The sequence below is a fragment of the Triticum aestivum genome, chromosome 7A (genome assembly GCF_018294505.1).
Source record: "Triticum aestivum cultivar Chinese Spring chromosome 7A, IWGSC CS RefSeq v2.1, whole genome shotgun sequence".
In the NCBI taxonomy this organism is placed as follows: domain Eukaryota; kingdom Viridiplantae; phylum Streptophyta; class Magnoliopsida; order Poales; family Poaceae; genus Triticum; species Triticum aestivum.
Window position 1 is genome coordinate 175,893,644 of NC_057812.1, and position 20,340 is coordinate 175,913,983.

The 20,340-nt window shown below is 47.6% G+C and overlaps 1 protein-coding gene across 3 annotated transcripts; it reads left to right on the plus strand.

Annotated features, from left to right (window-relative positions):
* Positions 1-15,444: 15,444 nt before the first annotated feature.
* On the plus strand, positions 15,445-19,871 carry LOC123149997 (squamosa promoter-binding-like protein 1). 3 transcript variants are annotated; one of them, XM_044569795.1, is made up of 11 exons: positions 15,449-16,443; positions 16,525-16,697; positions 16,809-16,979; positions 17,084-17,151; positions 17,239-17,313; positions 17,429-17,536; positions 17,711-17,828; positions 17,934-18,075; positions 18,160-18,301; positions 18,405-19,019; positions 19,265-19,871. In XM_044569795.1, exons 1-11 carry the CDS (start codon positions 15,959-15,961, stop codon positions 19,706-19,708), a joined length of 2,541 nt encoding a protein of 846 aa, XP_044425730.1. In that variant the 5' UTR covers positions 15,449-15,958; the 3' UTR covers positions 19,709-19,871. The 3 variants fall into 3 exon arrangements, with proteins under 3 accessions (XP_044425729.1, XP_044425728.1, XP_044425730.1); XM_044569794.1 differs by having other exon boundaries at positions 15,445-16,443; positions 17,087-17,151; positions 17,711-18,075; XM_044569793.1 differs by having other exon boundaries at positions 15,447-16,443; positions 17,711-18,075.
* Positions 19,872-20,340: the final 469 nt, after the last annotated feature.

The following is a 20,340-nucleotide window of genomic DNA, read 5'->3' on the forward strand; positions in this document are numbered from 1 at the left end:
TGCTTGTTGTGCTATGTAATGGCGGTAAAGTTGCATGGTACCTCGTAGAAACCTGCCCTATATATAGCCGTAACATCCAGCTAGGTCGCCAGCGTTTGAAACTGTCATCTCTCCTCCTACGACGCCCGACGACGGGGATCAGTCTTTTGCCGTGTGTTCTCCTATGACGATCAGCCCAAAGCCAGGTACATACAAGCGCTTGTGCCTGCGGAAATGGATAGGGATTTACGCCCATCCTTCCAAAATGGGAGGAGAATTTTACACAGCTAGCTACTAGCGGGAAGAATGAGCGATCAAGTTATCCATATCAATAGCTTCATTGCTAGCTGTTAGAGCATGCGCACTATCTTAGCCGCATGCTGGAAAAAACTTTTTTTTTTGTGCACGCAGAGCCGAAATGGGCGCTCCAGCAACCGCGCAATAATCACACACGCGGTATAATGGGTTCAGCGCGCGGAGGAAGACGGCATTGGGCGATGCTTATCTCGTGCCCCCGTTCCCGCGCGCTGGACAACGACGACTCGCGTGCAACTTCACCAACCGCTAGATCTGAGACCTTCAGGCGCCGGGGCCGCCGCCCGCACCTTCCCCATTTGCTTGGGGGACCCGTCGGTGCTTACCCTGCCTATCCCCGCACGCCGTCACTGCTTCCTCCACCTCCTCTCCTCGCCGCCGCCTCTCGAGCGCACCATTCCTCTGACGAACAGCGCCCGGCGGCCCATTGCAGCTCGGCACCTACAAGGTGTTTGACAAAACGCTTGCAAGGTATGTATTGCTTCAACTTTATATTTTATAGATGAATTTAGTGCATGTTGTTTGTAGTTTTATAAACTAGTTTAAATTCAATATTGCAGATGAGTTCGTCCTACCATTCTTTCGACGAAGAATTTGATATTCAAGAGGAGGAGGACCTTGCAATGATCCTAGCTATGCATGTCAATAAAAAGCCGAAGCGCGGTGGTTCAGTTATGGCTAGTCAGAAATTTTGGACGGATAAGATCAATACCCACGACAGATTGATGATGAACTATTTTGTGGAGAATCCCACATACCCCAAGTCCTACTTTCGACATTGTTTTAGGATGAGTATCGAGTTGTTCAAACGCATTGCAGAGAGCGAGCCATTATCGGTTTTTTCAGCAGAGGGGGAATGCCGCCAGAGAACTCGGGCATAGCACCTTTCAAAAGGTGACAGCCGCTTTGCGTATGTTGGCATACGGTATTCCGGCGGATCTAGTTGATGACCACTTGGCCATGGCTGAGAGTCAAGCCATCATGTGCGTCAAGTGCTTCACAATCAGAATTGTGCAAGTGTTTGGTCCGGAATATTTGAGAGCTCCCAATGTTGAAGACACCGCAAGGCTTTTGGAGATGAACAATGCTCACGGGTTCCCAGGTATGCTTGGCTCAATAAATTGCATTTATTGGAGTTGGAAGAACTGTCCTAAGGCATGGCATGGACAATTCCACGGCCAGAAAAAGGGTCCACTATAATCCTTGAAGAAGTAGCCGTTCAGGAGACTTGAATTTGGCATGCTTTTTTTGGAACGCCTGAATCTTTGAATGACATAAATGTTCTTAATTAGTCACCACTCATGAATAAGATTGCAAATGGTGAAACTACCCCATTGGAGTTTGTAGCAAACGGTCATACACACAACTATGACTACTATTTTGCGGATGGCATCTATCCAAAGTGGCAAACATTTGTGAAGCCGTTGAAAAAATCGAACGGTAAGAAAAATCTTGATTTCCACAATGCTCGTGCGGCGGCTAAGAAAGATGTGGAGAGAGCTTTCAGGATTTTCTAAGCCCAATTTGCTATTGTGGGAGGACCAGCTAGATTTTGGGATCAAAAGATCCTTTGGTACATCATGAACGCTTATGTGATCATGTATAACATGATCATCGAGAATGAGCGTGGGCAAGATTTAGACTATTCTCAGTATGAGTTATTGGGGCGTCCCATGCGAATGCAAAGGAGGGCTGCGAGGGTGGTCCGATTTATTGCCTCCTATCATGCCATTTGACGTGCCGAAACGCATGCTGATGTTCAGAAGAATCTAATCAAGGAGTGGTGGGCATGGAATGGGCGACAAAACTAATTTGTTGTTGTATGTTTGATGTTGTATTGTTGAACTATTTGTTGTATTGGAATATAAAATATTTGTTTGAGTTATAATAATAATTAAACCATTTATTGTTGATTTATTTTTTGTGTGTTTGGTCTTTTTTGGTTTAGTGAGAAATGTACTTTGTGCTGGGCGTGCTGTAAATTTAGCGCGCTTGCTAGAGCCATAGCGTCGCGTCATATTTTGCAGCGGCTGTAGAAGCAAGCGCCGTTCTGCGCACAAAAAAAAACTATTTCAGTGCTGTAAAAAAATTAGTGGGACGCGCATCTATTGGAGATGCTCTTAGAACTTGGACCACGGCGTACATATGTTTTTCTTAAAAAAGAAGGACTACCCGGCCTCTGCATCACATGATGCACATAACCATCTTTATTTAAAAAATGACATAACAAGGTTTAAAGTTCCAAATAGTGTCTCAAAGACCAACAAAAAGAAAACGGAAAAAGTGACACAACCGGCAAAAATAGGATAAATGGACTAGCCGTATATTCTATTATTGAACCGCCATCCAAACTTGTTGTATATATTCCGTGCTATCATCCCCCAACGATTGCACGCAAAGTTCATAATCTCTCTGTGATCCGCATCGTTGGGTAATGACTATGTACAAATCCATCCAGATGCGCGGAAGATTACCTGTAAAAAATTAACAATGGTTTGTCTTATAAAAATGACGTCATTTAGGCAGTTCTATATGATCCAAAGTAATATACACACTCCTACTCGAATATGTTTTGCAGTGTTAGACTCTACCATGTTTAACCATGCCCCGAAAAAAACTCGATATAGAGGTGAAGGACTGACACTGAGTGAAACACAAATCGTACGCCCGAGTTCAAAACAGGCTCGTGCCCCGTACAACAGAGTAACCTGGCTAGCGGGCATGAGAGAAATAAATGTTGTATCATTTCATCCTGATTACAAAAACAACACCATTTAATCCCCTCCCAACTACATTTTTCCAAGCTGTCTTTGGTCAAGATCACTCCCTTATGTACAAACCACATGAAACAGTTGATTTTCAATGGCACCTTTTCCAGATGTGCAGTGACCTAGGGATCGGACAGGTGTTTATCAAGTCTATGCACATATATTTCACTGAAAAGACTATAGATACTGAAAGTTTCCAGTGCAAGGTATCTAGTGAAAGATCGAGGATGTCGCCTAGAGGGGGGTGAATAGGCGCTTTAAAATAATTACAGTTTAGGCTTGAACAAATGCGGAATAAACCCAACAGTTAATTTGTCAAGCACAAAACCTAAAACGACTAGGCTCACCTATGTGCACCAACAACTTATGCTAAGCAAGATAAACAACTATGTGATAGCAAGATATATGACAAGGAACAATATGGCTATCACAAAGTAAAGTGCATAAGTAAAGAGTTCGGGTAAGAAATAACCGAGGCACGTGGAGACGATGATGTATCCCGAAGTTCACACCCTTGTGGATGCTAATATCCGTTTGAAGCGGTGTGGAGGCACAATGCTCCCCAAGAAGCCACTAGGGCCACCGTAATCTCCTCACGCCCTCGCACAATGCAAGATGTCGTGATTCCACTAAGGGACCCTTGAGGGTGGTCACCGAACCCGTATAAATGGCGACCCTTCGGGACGGTCACCGAATCCGTACACTTTGGCAACCCTTGGGGCGGTCACCGGTACTCGTCAAATTGCTCGGGGCGATCTCCACAACCTAATTGGAGACCCCGACGCTTGCCCGGAGCTTTACACTATAATGATTGAGCTTTGAACACCACCAACCGTCTAGGGCGCCCAAGCACCCAAAAGGAACAACCTCAAGGGTAACAAGCATCCAAGAGTAATAAGCTTCTCAACTTGTAACTTCCACGTATCACGTGAAGAATTCAAACCGATGCACCAAATGCAATGTAAAGGGCACATGGAGTGCCCAAGTCCTTCTCTATCAAATCCCACCGAAGAAATTAATGCTAGGGAGGAAAATGAGAGGAAGAACACCAAGAACTCCAAGATCTACATCCAAGGGGTTCCTCTCAAATAGAGGAGAAAGTGATTGGTGGAAAAGTGGATCTAGATCTCTTATCTCTTTTCCCTAAAAAACGAGCAAGAATCCATGGAGGGATTGAGAGTTAGCAAGCTCGAAGAAGGTCAACAATGGGGGAAGAACACGATCTCGAAGGATATGGTTTATTGGGGAAGAAGACCCTCTTTTATAGGTGGAGAAAAACCAACTGTTATGCTCACAGCCCGCACAGAGCGGTACTACTGCTCGTCCTCACGGTACTACCGCTAGGTGTAGCGGTACTATCTCAAAGGGTAGCGGTACTACTGCTTGCGAGCGGTACTAAAAAAATACATCTGTGCGTACCACCGCTGGACTTGTGACGAGTTTTTGGTCCGGAGCAGAAGTAGCCACGGAAGTAGCCGCGGTAGTACCTCTCAAGTGGTAGTACTGCTCCCAAGAGCGGTAGTAAAAAATTACACCCCCTCCAAGCGGTAGTACCGCTCCCACGAGCGGTAGTACCGCTGCAGCTTTTATAAGGACACCATAACTGACACAACTTCTGCAAACGGAGTCCGAATTCAACGAAACCAAGTTTGTTGGAAATATAGCGACAAGGGCTAACACAATATTGATAGAAAAAACAATAAGAAGCAAATTAGAAAAGGCCTATAAGAAAATGGTGAGAACCCTTCCTCGAATAAGACTGGTAAAACCTCCAACACCAAAACGCAATAGAAAAAGCATGTGAACTCCGTTTTCGATGAATTCGAGCTTGTCAAGAAGATGACCATAAGCTCCAAATCTCACAAGGAGAAAACCAAACAAGAACCAAGAAAGATGATGCAAGCATGCAATGGTTTGAGCTCTCTATGAACGATATGATCAAGCTACTCACTTGAGAGTCCTCCTTGATAGTACGGCAAACGATCCTATAACCCGGTCTCCAAACTACCACTATGAGACCGGTAAAATAGAGAACCTATCAAGGCCAAACCTTTGCCTTGCACAAAGTCCACTTGAGCTAGATGTAGACGATCTTGACTTCCTCAAGTAGGACCACCTTTCTTGATTGCATTGGCTCGGTGAAGACTAGTAGATTGCTCCCCCATACTCCATTATGGGTGAGCCACTTTTCGGCACATCTTCACAAGTCCATTATCACCGCAATGGACGACAATCTTCAAGCACTTGATCTATTCGTGATGCATCACTTGAACATGCACACCGCAACCTAACCCCACAAAGAACTCTCACGAAGATTATGGGTTAGTACACAAAGCGTAATGGTCAATGCTTATCATACCATGGGATCACTTGATCCCCCACGGTACATCTTCTACGCTTTGTGATTTGATCAACTTGATTAACTCTTGACTTAGTCTTGATCAACCTTGAACCTTTCCAACTCTCTTCATTTGGATGATGCCTTGAAGGTAAGCATGAATGATCACACAATCTTCTTCTTCAAGAAATGCTTGCAATAAGATCAACTCTCACATGACCAATCTTTGGATAATTCCTTAATAGCACCTTGGTCAACACATAAACTCCTTGAAACCAACACATGGACTTCAAGAAGTGCCTATGGACAAATCCTTCAAATATAACTCAATGCAACCATTAGTCCATAGAGAATGTCATCAATTACCAAAATCACACATGGGGGCACCGCATGTCCTTTCATCTGGCCCATCAGAAAGGTTAACTTCCATCAACCTACGCACAAGATGTATCCATCTATCCCATTGATCGCTGACCAAAGCCCGCCTAAACTGAATATTTAGTGGAATGGAACTGGGAATTGTACTAACAAGGGTTCCTTTACATTGTACCGTGATATACAGGGTAGGGTTCTGTAGTGCCAGAGGCGTCTCCCCCAGCCAAGCATCCTCCCAAAAACTAGTAGTATTTCCATTCTCTACTATAAACTTGACCTATTAAAAAAGGCCACTTTTGACCCCATCGACCCTTTCGAAAAAGGTGAGTCACTCGGCTGCGCCGTGACCTATGCAAGAGTTTTGGATTTTAGATACTTATTACTAAATAATTGTATCCAACCCACACCCCTCTTGACAGAAAGTCTATATAACCATTTACTTAGCAAACACTTATTCTTTACTTCAAGATTTTCTATGCCTAAACCTCCTTAGTCCTTCGGCCTACAAATGATATCCCATTTGGATAAACGGTATTTTGTTTGTTCTCATGGCTTTGCCAAAAGAAGCGAGATCGATAGAAGCCCAATCTCACGGCTTTTATTTTGTTTTGTTCTCATGGCTTGGACAAACTTCAAAGAAGGATAATAGGAACATAGGCATGCTTGTGAGTACATAATTAACAAGGATTAGCCGATCGCCATAAGACATAAGCTTGCCCTTCCAGCAGCTTAGTTTCTTCTCAAATCTATCTTTCCACTCCTTGTTTGTGAGTTGGTAGTGGTAAATTGGTATTCCCAGATAACTAAAAGGGAGGGACCCAACTCACACACGAACAACTGCCGGTAGTCTTCCTGCTCATCCTTGGTGCGCCCAAAGTAGAAAAGTTCACTCTTGTTGAAGTTAATCTTCAATCCAAACAGTTGTTCAAAAAGACATAGGACCAATTTCAGGTTTCTAGCCTTTGCCATATCATGTTCTATGAAAATAACAATATCGTCCATATATTGCAAGATGGACACTCCACCATCAACAACATGAGGAATGAGCCCACCCCAACTGGTCGTCCTCCTTGGCTCTAGCAATAAGAACTGCTAGCATATCTACAACCATGTTAAAAAGTAGAGAAAAGTATAATTTTCGTCCCTCAACTCCTCGTGAAGTCTACATTTAGTCCCTCGACTCCAAAACCGAACAACTTGCACTCCCAACTCTTGAAACCGGGCAAGTTCAGTCCCTTGTGTGGGCAGACCTGGTATCGCTGCTGACTCAGCATGGTTTTGACCGGTCTTTGTCCATGTGGTAGTATTTCTCTCTCCTATCTTCTTCCTGGCTTATTGAGGTATTTCATCAAACATCTTGCATTCATTGCGTCCCATGGCCAGGCCAAGGGCGATGAAGGCAAGCCACGCGCTCGGTGGGGCTACCTCGTCCTAGTCCTCGACCTCCTCTTCTCCACTTCCTTGATGCACGGACGAGGGAACCCAGTCCAGGGGCGGCGACGAGGAGAAGCTCGAGAGCGCGCCAGCCATCTCCATCTAGCGCATAGTAGCAGCGGGACGAGGCAGCACCACCGGCATGCTGGGTGGGGTCGACGTGCTCCAGTACAACCTCTCTAAGGTGACGGTGGTGGGCGTGGTGCGGCTGGTGGCGGACAAGCTGGCGCGCCGGCGTGCGTGTGAACTTGCATTCTCTCGGATGACCAATTCGCTCGCTCGTGAAGTCCGGGCGTGTAGATAACAGCAGAAGGCTACAACTTCAGGCTAGCGAAGCAGCACGAACAGCTCTGCGTCCGCGCGGGAACACACCATCGATCATGTTGTTGCGCACGACATCATGAACGCGCATCGGCCAGAGCGTACTCCTGTCGACCAGCATGCATGACATGCCACCCTGTCTCAATCCTTTTTGCATCTGGAAATAATGACCTATGTTATCATTAATCTTTAGAAAAAGCACCAGAGACATTAACAAGAAGAGACATCGGCTTCAACCAAGGTGAGTGTTGTCAGGCAAGTTCCTCGCCGGCGAGCGCCACAATAATGTCATTGGATTCCGATGCCCACACGGTTATGCTGGGGAAGTTCCTCGATGCCCCGCGGACAGCGACTGGCACCCTCTTATCCTAGTGAATATGTCATGAGTTATACAAGTTGATGGCCCTAGAGGCGACCTCTCTGGTCGTACCTAGGAGGTTAAGCGACTATCAAAGTTAGATGACCCCGCGGGACCTCCACATTGGTGTGTTTCTGCGCCTTGTCATGACGATCCTCCTCTCTCCTGGCACGCTCTGTCGAAGGCAACTCCACACCCCTGATGACGGTCATCTGGTCTCAGACATCCTCGTTGGCAGTGGTATGGCAATTGACACGCGGCTCTGCCACAATGACGAATATGGATGTGCGGCGCCATGGCAGTCATTGTGGGGTCTAGAGCAAGCCACTAGTTCAATATACAATTGTTGGAATAACATACTCCCTCCATTCCACAATGTAGTGCTTCCTCTATCCCCGTGCTTCAACTTTGACCGTAAATTTAACTACCAAGACCGATTGCGGCGGGAGAAAAAATTATATTAGTGAATTCGTATTCGAAAGAAGTTTTCAATTATATAATTTTTTCTCCCGCCGCAGTTGGTCTTGTTTTTTTTAGAACAGAGCAGTAAGAAACTACCCAGGAGGAGTAATACACTCAGCAAGCATCCTGGGACGTAAACTTATCGGGACGTCTGCGATCACCAGTTGATCACCATTACTCCTGTTCAGTGCAGCTAGTTCATGTGCCAAAACATTCTTCTTTCGGTTTACCCACCCAACGCTGTAGGCGGTGAAGCCCACCATTGCCTCTTTGATGTCCATTATCAGCCCAAACTGAGCCGATCTTGTTGGATGATGAGCGGCCAGTTCTGAAGCAAGATTCTGGTTATCCACCTCTATCTCCACCTCGTCGTTATAGTACCTGGCCATGGTCTGTAGACCCACCAATGCCGCACGAGCCTCGGCCTCCTCAACGCTGTTACTGACAGGCAGTTCCCTGGAGACCGACAAGAAGACAAGGCCTTGGTAATCGCGAGCAACAACACCTGCTGCACATTCACCCGAATCTGTCTGAAAAGCAGCGTCAGTATTAATTTTTGCCACTCCTCGAGTAGGTGGCGACCACTTGTCCTCTTGGGGGGCGTGCCCATGCACGTACTCCCTCCCCTTCCGCTTTGAGATGGTACTCCCTCTTTTCTCTTCCTCCGGAGCTAAAGCGTTTCTCAGGTCTTCCTCATAATGTTTTAAGAATAGCACCGAACTCCTGATAGTTTCTCTCCCGTTCTTGCGTAGGCAGTCCTCGTGCAGATGCTAGCAGCGCCAGAGGAGGAGCAAAAGCTTTGTGCGCATCTCCTCATCTCCCGTACCCAGAGCAAGCTGTAGCCAATCCTCTCCAGTATACCACAGCTTGTTCTCCTCTGGGAGGGACCAGTAATCTCTCATAGATGAGCGCAATGCCCTGCTCTTTGTGCACATGATAACCGCATGGTGTTCGTCCTCCACACCGTTGCCACATATGTTACAGGTTGCATCCTGTTCAAGAGTACGTCTCCATTTGTTCTTCTTAGTGGCAAGAGTATTGGTAGCAATCCTCCAAGCAAAGATACGAACCTTCCCGGGAACCTTTGCTTTCCAAATGAGATCCCAAATGTTGCGATCATTTGACATGCTGGAAGAGCTCGATGGCCACATAGACATCTGACCCGCTGAAGCTGCGGCAAGCTTGTAAGCAGACCTGACTGAAAAAGCGCCATTTTTCTCATAATGCCATGCAATGCAGTCTCCCACCGTCGTGGATGGAATTCTGATCTTGCAGATTTCGTCAGCATCAAAAGGTTGGAATATTTGCCTAATGAGATCTACGTCCCACTCCTTCCTATCTGGCCGCATAAGTTGATTCACCCATCTGATACGAGATCTCCTAGTGAAAGCTGTCGTCATAAGGCCTTCCCTCCTCGGGATCCATTGATCCCTTTGAATCTGGATGCTTTTACCATCTCCCACTCGCCAGATCAGCCCCTTCTTCAACAGTTCAAGCCCAAATTCAATGGCTCTCCAAACTGGGGATGCATCCGTCGCAAAAACCGTGTCCAGAAGGTTTCCATTGGGGTAGTATTTAGATTTTAGAACTCTCGCACATAGACTGTCCGGGTATTGGATAAGCCTCCATCCCTGTTTAGCGAGGAGCGCTTGATTAAACAAGCGCATATCTCTAAAACCTATACCACTCGCTCTCTTTGGTCTTGTCATCCGATCCCATGGCATCCAGTGAACCTTTCTTTGCCCCTCTCTTTCACCCCACCAGAACTCACGTATCATTTGCTCGTACTTGTCACAAAAACCTTGTGAGAGCATGAAGACACTCATGGAGAAGGTTGGCAGGGCTTGTACAATAGACTTGACATGGGTCTCCTTCGCAGCAAAAGACATGAATTTCTCTGCCCAGTCGTTACACCTCTTCCGGAATCTTTCCATGATTGGTTGGAATTGTGCATCCTTCATCCTCCCCTCCGGGGTCGGCAGACCTAGGTATTTGCTCTCAAAAGTTTCTGCAGTTACCCCTAGGGTGACTTTAATACTCTCTCTCGTTTCCTTAGGGCATACTTCACTGAAAAGGAGGGAACATTTGCTCGGACTTAGTAACTGGCCCGTGCACTTCTGGAAAGTCTCTAGCACTCTTTTGATAGCTTCAGCTTGTTCGGGCACCGCTTTGAAGAAAATCAAACTATCGTCTGCAAATAGAAGGTTTGAGATGCCCGGACTGTTTCTAGCGATCTTAATTGGGTTGAGATTGTTATCCGCAAGTTCCTTTTTCAGAAGGTGCGCCAGACCATCAGCCACAAAGAGGAAGAGATATGGACTCAACGGGTCACCTTGCCGAAGGCCATGTGAGGGAATGAGAGTTTCCAGGAGCTCTCCATTGCATTTCACCGAATACCTCACTGATTTGACGCACTGCATAACCCAATTGGTCCACTTGCTGCAGAAGACAAATTTTTGAAGGACTCCCTCCAAAAAACTCCAGTCCACTCTATCATAAGCCTTTGCTAGATCCAACTTGTAAGCACAGTAGTTATCCCTCACATTCTTGCAATGCTGGATCTTATGGAAGCATTCAAAAGCAATGATTGCATTGTCCATAATCATTCTGCCCAGGATGAAAGCACTTTGCGTTTTCGAGATGATCTCGTCAAGGATAGGTCTTAATCTGTTTACCAGACATTTTGAGATCACCTTATAGATGACATTACATAGGCTGATAGGCCTAAAGTCCTTGAGGGATTGGGGGTCTTTCCCTTTTGGTATGAGTACAACCACCGTGTCGTTGATTCCGTCAGGCATTACCCCGTCCGCAAAGTAATTCCTCACACTATCCACCACTTCATCTTTCAGCTCGCTCCAATTTCTTTGGAAGAAACGGGCCGGGAAGCCGTCCGGGCTCGGAGCTTTTAAGGGGCCTATTTGAAAGAGTGCATCACCAATTTCCTCATTCGAGAACGGTTTTGTTAGGGTTTTGTTCATATCCTCATCCACCCGTTCAGACACCAACTCCAAGATAGCCGAAGGATCAATCCCTTCCTCCCTCTTGTATAAGTTCCCGAAAAAGGAGTTTGTGATCGCATGTAAGCCTTGGGTGTCCTCAACCCAATTTCCATTCCCATCCTTTAGTTTTAGGATAGCATTCTTCTTCTGTCTCCATGTGGCTTTACGCTGAAACCACTTGGTGTTTCTGTCACCCTCTCGCAAATAGGTAGCTCTTGATCTCTGTCTCCACATGATTTCCTCTCTCAACAGTAGTTCGTCCAGCTCCATTGAGAGTTTAGCTGCCTCCTCCATTAACCCCGCTATCGGCGGTAAGCTCCAGATTCTGTTCAGCTTTTTCCTAATGCCCGCTGTCTTACCTAGCATAGACCCAAAATCCCGTTTGGCCCAGTCACGAAGGCCCTTTTGCATACTCCGGATCTTCTCACCCAGGGCCTGTAAATTTCTAGCCGGGCCGTCCTTGCGCCAAGTTTCTGCTACCTTCGGCTGGAGGGATTCGACCCTTTCCCACATCTATTCATATCTGAACAAACCCTCTCTGTTCTGATCAACCCGTCTCCACTCTTTTCTACTCCCCAATCTTAGCAGAACTGGGAGATGATCTGATCTTGAAGAGCAGATGTGTTCCACCGCAGCGTTTCTGAACAAATCTGACCACTCCAGAGAGGCAACACATCTATCGAGTCTCGCACGAACATTGCTATTTCCATGCTGCTTATTGTCGTAGGTCCAGCCTGGTCCTTTGAAACCCAAATCAAAAAGGTTGCAATCTGACAAAACTTTGCGGAAGTTTTCCATATATCTCTCCGACCTTTTGGTTGTTGAAAAATGCTCTGACTGCCACATGGTCTCATTGAAATCCCCCAACATGAGCCAAGGGAGGGTGCTAGTGTCTCTTATACGTCTCAGCAGCGTCCACATGAGATGATGCTCATGAGCTTTTGGTTCACCATACACAAAGGTGCCTCTCCATTGGGGACCATTAGGGTTCAAGCGGATCAACACATCGATGTATCTCGTCCCCATGCCAATCTTTTTTATTTCCACACTCTCATCATAAAAGAGGGCAATGCTGGCGCCTTTCCCAGCACCGGGATGCAAGATACAATGACGGAGACTAAGTCTCCACTTGAGATTAGAGACGTACTTATTATTCTAGCGAGTTTCAGTAAGGAAGACGAGCTTGGGCTTGTAAGTGTGCACTAAGCACACTAGCTCTTGAACTGTCCGAGGTTGCCCGAGGCCTCGACAGTTCCAACTCATGATCGTCATGGCTCCTGGCAGGCGCCCTCGTCGGCACCCACCAGTTCACCGGGAGCCCCTGGTCCGGTTGCTTCCTTTTCCTCCTCCTTGCCCTCCTACACAGAACCTGCATCACAAAACTTCTTGGTCTTGTCAGGTCCTCCCTCATTACCAGCTTCCTTTGATGCATCATACTTGTCCTTCTCACGGCCACCTCTCTTTCCCAGCACTGACACCCACTGACCGGCCTTGATCTTGCTGACCCTTCCATCCTTGATCGCCCTTCGGTTGAACAGCCCTTCCACAGTCCAAGCCCTTTCTTGCATGGTGAACCTCGGGATCGGGCCAAAACCTGGGGGATACAGTGATTCACTATCCACCACAGCATCCTCTCTGTTCTTCTTTGGGCCATTGCCTACTTCAACAGCAGCCAGTTCCTCCACTCGAGCCGGCCCCGATCCAGCATGAACCAGCCCTAGATCAAGGCTGACCCGGGGGAAACTTCCGTTAAGCGCTCCCGGGGTGGCATGATCTTTCAGGCCTACTTCCAGCTCGTCACCACGGGCAGGAGGGTCCAAGCCTAGAGACAGCAGCACCCCTGCATCGACAGCCCCATCCTTCTCTGTAGGCTGGCCTGAAGATGTGGTCTTCTGAGCCGTGGCTTTGACGCTCCCATCCGACACCTTTAGTGCACTGACAGCAGCAATAGCTGCCTGCACCAGAGGGTCAGTCAGGATTTCCTCCAGAATTCTCTCATGATCTGGCTTGGCTGGAATTGGGCTCCTCTCCTGCAGCACCTCCTTCCCAAAACTGAGAAAACGGCGAGCACTAGATGCTACCGGGGCCACATAGCCTCCTCTACTGTTGCTTTTCTTGTAAGGGGAGGCACGCATTGTTGCCGTGAACCTCATCTCTTGGAGGTCCTCCGGCAACTTACAATCGCGTTGACCATGCCCTATGAAACCACAAAAACCACAAAAGCGTGGCACTCGCTCATACTTGACCTCCAGGAAAAACAACTCATTTTTTGGCTTGTCATGGGACTTAATCCTACTATAGAGTGGCTCATCTACATCATGATTTATACGGACCCGAATGAAATCGCCCCAAATCTTACCATTGTTGTTTGTGTCCACTTCCAGGACTTCTCCTAGCAGGGCCCCAAGCTTCCAGGCGATGCCCTCGTCCAGCATGATTGGAGGTACGTCGTGGATACACACCCAAATGGGCATGTGGGCGACCTCCACGTCTCTCGGACGCGCCCCGCCATCCACCGCCACCATGAGAAAAGCATCCCCCTAATGGGTCCAGGGGCCGTTGTTGAGGATGAAGCGGCGATCACCCTCCCTTTCAAACTTCAAGAGGAAGCGGTTGTTCTTGAGGGGCTTGTAGTCGGGCCTCCCACGGAGGCCCACTTGCTCTTGAGCTCAACGAAGAGGCCTTCGTTGCTGTAGGGCAAGGGCGAGAAGAAGAGCCCTACAGCAATCCACCTGGTTCTCATGGTCGCACGCTCCTTGGTCAGATCCAGCTCCACCACCGCGTCAGCCCTAGGGACGAGGTGGACAGGAAATCTAGGGGCAACAATGTCGCCCCCAGCCCCTAGCCGCCTCAAGCTTGCGCTCTCGCCCTGCTGGGAGGACTCGCCCCTGGTCAGAATGCCGGTGAGGTTCCTCCCCCCCCCCCCGTGATGTGTGGCGCACCTTGATCAGCATCCATGGGGGCCTTATCCTTGCGAGAACCCTGGTTCGCCATGGGTTGGGGAAGGGGACTCGCAGGCAAAGAGATAGTGAGAGGTGTGCCTATGCTCGCACTTTCTAGGGGTTTTATACTCCCGCCTTGATGATCTGTTTCCTGATCTTCCTCATTCCGAATGATTTTGCTGCGCCCCACGATCCGGTCTCTTTCCTCACTGGCTCGCATTAGGGTCACACTACCCTTATCAGGTGGCTTCTTCACCCCCGATCCGATCCCCATATACGTACCAGGGCTGATCCCTTTCCTCCCTAGACCACTTCCAAGATCTTTCTTCATGGCGTACAATTTGGATCGGATCTTTTCTACCGCACAATCCTGGTGATGACGTCCCATACTGTCGCCCTCTCCCGGATCGCTTTTTGATAACTTCCTCTCCTTTGCGATCTGGGCGATAGCCTTCCTCGTTCGGAGCCATGCTTCCCGCAGGCCCAGCGGATCCTCATCCTTCTGAGAATCCCGATTTACCGATCTTTCTTCTCCCTTCCTATCATAGGTCACGGATCTCGCGGCGGCGATCTCTCTCCGTTCGCGACCGCTGGTCGCCTCGCAATCGCCCCCACCGGGGCTCCGTTGATTGCGCTCATACCTTGACCGGTGACATGTACAATATGAAGTCGCGGCGCCTTGGTCTCGTTGGTTAAATTTATGGTCAAAGTTGGACCTCGGGAAGCGCGGACGCACTATATTTTAGAATGAAGGGAGTACTAGTTAGCCAACAACTTCTTGTGCTTGCGTGAAGGAGAAATAAGGTTGGCATACTCATAGTTCGATTAGTATTTGGTTCTCTTGACTGAAAACCGATTACAATTGAACACTAAATAGTGTCTGGTTTTTTAACCGAACCAAATAGCCGGAATCGGATTTAGCCTATATTATTTCAGTTAAAACTATTTGGTTTGGTTTCGGTTTTCGGTTTGAAAGTGCCCAACCCCGGATGGGAGACGTGTCTCGCTGGTGGCAGGAGCTGTTCTGTTTGTCGGGGAAAAAGAGTGATCGGACGGTCAAACACAGCAGATCGTGTGGTGCGGGGGAGGAGACGGATCGGTCGACCGACGCCTAGTACATGCCTTCGCCGAATAGGGCGCGCAGGCGGAGGGTGTAGTGGTACAAGGCGCCGCCGGCCGAGGGCATGCTTTGGCCCAGACCGGCGTCAGCACGTGCTCGGCCGAAGCATCACGGGCAGCCGTCCTGCCGGCCCGGCTCCATCCCCCGAATGGAAGACAAAGGAGTGTCCTGCTCTTCCAAGGCTCAAATGGCGTGGTGTCACTGTCCGACTCGCGAGCCGAGACGAAGCTGCCAAGCGCCAGTTAAGGCGGAAGAAAAAGAGGCTTCCCTCGATGCGAATGTGCCGGCACAGGGGGAGGTCCTGCCTACCCAGGATACTTCGCCCCAGGTTCCGCCAATCCTCACTCTTCGCCTCCCCAGGGTGACTCTTGATTGATTTTTCTCAGCTCAAGATTCGGTTCCAAGATAGCAAGATAGTCCGGTTGTGCATGACTAACCCTGCCGTGCTGATGCATATCTATAGTTGGGGAATTTAGTTGAATTTCAAGATCTTTGGCTGTTTCGTGCCCAGAACAGAGCAGGGGGAAGGGGGGTTTGGGGGAGAATGTCCAGTGGGCTCAAGAACAAGAAGAAGAAGGGCCACGAGTGGGATTTGAACGACTGGAGATGGGATGGCAACCTCTTCCTGGCCATGCCGTCGCCAAACGCGGACGCTCCGTCGGGGTGCGGCAGCAGGGAGCTTGGGCGAGCAGAGGAGGGGGGCAGTTTTGGTGCTGCTGCTGCTGACAAGAGGAGGAGGAGGAGGAGAGTCACCACAGTGGATAACCCCGAGGAGTGCAGCAACACTGCGATTCCTCATGAAAGGATTGCTGTTCGGGGAGGACAGATCGGCGAAGAAGAGGGACCTGCTAGTGCAGCAGCAGGTGCATCTTCCAGCTCTGCTCCATCTTGCCAAGTCGACGGCTGCCACGCGGATCTGGGCGACGACAGGGACTACCATAGGAGGCACAAGGTGTGTGAACCGCATACCAAGTCGACTCTTGTTCGTATCAGAAACATAGAGCATCGGTTCTGCCAGCAGTGCAGCAGGTTAGTCAGCAATCAATTTCTTCATGTCTAAGCTTTTTATGGTTTATTAAAGGGGAAGAATCATTTGACATTTGTTTTCAGGTTTCACCTTGTTCAAGAATTTGATGAAGGGAAGAAGAGCTGCCGCTCACGTCTGGCAACACATAATAGAAGGAGGAGGAAAGCCCCAGCCGAGGCTGTGAATTCCTTGGGTGAAAATCAGTCCTTGACCAACACCTTGCTCCTCTTATTGAGACAACTCGCTGGACAAGATTGTAAGTTTCTCGGATCGTATGCACAGTACAGTACTACACATTGATTTTTTACTCGTCCATATGCGATCGATCGATCCATGCTCATATAACCTCAGTGTTATGTCGTCGCAGCTGCTGCTAGCTCATCTGAGCAAATCAATGGTCCCAATCTTTTGGTTAGTCTTTTGAAGAACCTTGCTGCTGTTGCTGGCACACAGGCATGTCAAGATATGCTGAAGGATGCAACATCATCAAATGCTGGTAACTATGTTGGGAATCAAAGTAGACCACCAGTTCATGCAGGTAAATAGCCCTTTGATTAACTGCTGCTGCTGCTGTTGCACAAGGCAAATAAGTACACATTCTGAAATTAAATGATGTGTGCACCACTTGACTTGTGTCCCCAGAAGAGCCTCCTGTGAAAAGACGTGCGCAGAATTTTGATCTGAATGATGCTTATGTCGAGGAAGATGAGGTACATTATTTAGGTTGATTCTCTTCGGGTACCTGCTGACTATTGTGTTTTAGCTGTATTACCCCTGATGCCCCAAAACATTTGCAGAGCCGAACAGATAAAATCATCTTCAAGCTCTTTGGTAAACAGCCAAATGATTTTCCTGCTGATCTACGTGCACAGGTCATTTACCATATGCAAATTGGGAATAGCGCCTCTCTTGACAACTTTATCTCTTCAATTTTTTTTGACTATTTATCTCTTGAAGTTTTTGGATCAAATTGTTTTTTATTTGCAGATCCTAAACTGGCTATCACATTATCCAAGTGACATGGAAAGCTATATCAGGCCTGGTTGTGTAATTCTAACTATTTACCTTCGTCTTCCTAACTGGATGTGGGATAAGGTAGTGCTGTGTTATATAAATACTTAGTGTTTAAATAAGCATATCTCTTCTCTATGGTTACTAGTCAATAAACTGGTTACTAATTCAAATAGGAAAACCTAAACTACAAACCTTGGATAGAGAAGCATAATCCTCACTTACTGTTATTTTTCTTTTGTCTGAATTTCTCTAAAGCTTAATGTCGATCCAGCTCCTTGGATAGAAAATCTTATTAGCATATCCACCCGTGGTTTCTGGGAGAAAGGATGGTTGTATGCTAGGGTGCAGGACCACCTGACATTAAGCTGCAATGGTTTGTTCGCCTTATTTCTCTCTTTTACATCCTTGTTCTTTTTGTATTTTTATGTACGTGTGCAACCAACGGCTTCCTATGTTTGTGGTTTCCCATTCTTTGCAGGCAGGCTTATGTTAGTGTCTCCCTGGCAACCTGTAATAGGCGACAAGCATCAGATACTGTGTGTAACTCCCATTGCGGCTGCTTGTAATTCGACAGCAAACTTCTCTGTGAGAGGCTTTAACATAGCTCAACCAGCCACAAAGTAGGTACCACGCATCAGTCTGCACTCTGCACTGACCTGACCTGGGTTTTATTTGACTGACAATAATGATGATATTCGTTACAGATTACTCTGTATATTTGATGGGAAATATTTAGTCCAAGAAGCAACACAAAAACTACATGATGATACTAGGATTCAGCAAGGCCCTCAATGTTTGACCTTTTCTTGCTCCTTCCCTATTACAAGTGGAAGGGGGTTCATAGAGGTTAGTTATTTCTCCTTTTCTCTCTTACATTCTTTGAGTTGTTTCTCTTTATACATCCTCATTTCCCTTTTTAAATTACATGATTTCTTGATTCCTTTTCCAGGTTGAAGATTATGATCAGAGCAGCATTTCCTTTCCCTTTGTTGTCGCGGAAGAATCTATATGCTGTGAGATTCGAATGTTGGAGGAGAAACTGAATATAATTGCATTTGGTGAAGGAAGAAAAGATCTGATGGCTTCCCGCAGCCAAGCCTTGAAGTTCCTGCATGAAATAGGATGGCTTCTTCAAAGGAGCCACACACGAGCTACATCATCTAAGGCTCCACAACAATTTCGACATCGTGTTGTGGGTTTTCCTGCTGCAAGATTTAGATGGCTCCTGTCCTTTGCAGTTGATCAGGAATGGTGTGGCGTCGTAAAGATGCTGCTGGACACCTTGTTCCAGGGCAATATCGATATCGCCTCACCAGTTGAGTTTGTCCTGGGAGAGAGCTTAGTATTCGCAGCTGTCAACAAGCGGTCGAAGCCTTTGGTTGCCAGCCTATTGAGATACACAACGAAATCTGCACCGGTGGGCAGTGGAGCCGTGGCCACACCAGCTCGGTTCTTGTTCACGCCTGACATGACTGGTCCATCGGATATTACACCTCTCCATGTTGCAGCTACCATCAGTAATGCTGCTGCCGTTTTGGATGCTCTAACTGATGATCCCCAACAGGTACTTGCACTGAACTCTCATGCTAATTTTTTTTCCTGAATTGATAAATTCTCAACAACTACAACAACAACAACAAAATCTAGTGTGTGTGCAAATCAGAACCTTGTTGAGTAGTAACAGCAGAGTTCTACATCGGTGTTGGATCAAAGACATTGAAACTATGGTTAATGAGTGGCTTCTGCTTGCAACATTTTCTCCCTGTCTTTTATTTTCTTTCCTGAACTCATTCGGCCTAAATGTGGCAGCTGGGGATCAAAACCTGGAAGAATGCCCGCGATGCTAGCGGGTACACTCCAGAGGATTACGCTCGAAGGAGAGGGCACACGTCCTACATCCAGATGGTCCAGAACAAAATCAACAGCAGGTTACCTGCGGCCCATGTGTCTGTTTCCATGACCACCACTGGTATCGCCGAAAAGCACGCAGATGCAGGTCGGCCGAGATCAACTGATCAGACCGTATTTGATGTCGAGAAAAGCCCACCGGGATGCAGACAATGTGTCCAGCTCCAGCACATTGCCTACCGGCCCTGCCCAAACAGGTTCTTGTCGAACAGGCCCGCGGTGCTATCCTTGGTCGCCATTGCCGCTGTCTGTGTCTGCGTAGGGTTGATAATGCAGAGCCCGCCGGTCATCCGCGGTTTGCCGGGCCCTTTTCTCTGGAATCACATCCGTTGGGGACCCACTTGAAATGGCCAGTCGGCTGCAGGTTCTGCTATAGTCTGTGTACTCGAGAGTGAGGATGCTTGTAAATTGTGATAGACCAAAGTGCAAATTCTGTACATTATATGAGTTGTGGAGTGCCTAACTCTGCTTAGGTAGCAGTAGTTCTATTGCATATTCAACCTTTTCATTGCTGTGCTGTGATTGAGAAAAACAGTCACAAGAGCCCGGTATTGATATTTGGTCAGCGGGCAATTGGCCCGTGTGGCAGGGTGGCCATTTTCTGAGACAAGGAGATCCTGACCATGACGCGGTTGGGCGCTTCTCCATCACTGACGACGTGTCCATAATCGTCGGCCTCCTTACGGCCGGCTGATGATGCCCACAAAGACGAATTCCTTGCAGAGCTAGCTAGGAATTAATTTGATCAATGGCGACTTTAATTTGATCTATGAGGCTAGAGAAAAACCAACCACAAACTTTAAAAACGGATTATGGGAAAATTTAGAGCTGCGATCGACATAGCGGGGCTGCATGAAATCAAATGCAAGGATGGAAGATTCACGTGGAGTAACGAGAGGAAGGGTTTCATGCTTGTTAGCATCGATAAGTTCTTCTGCAACATTTGTTTGGAGGAGTTGTTGCCATCTTTCCTCCTG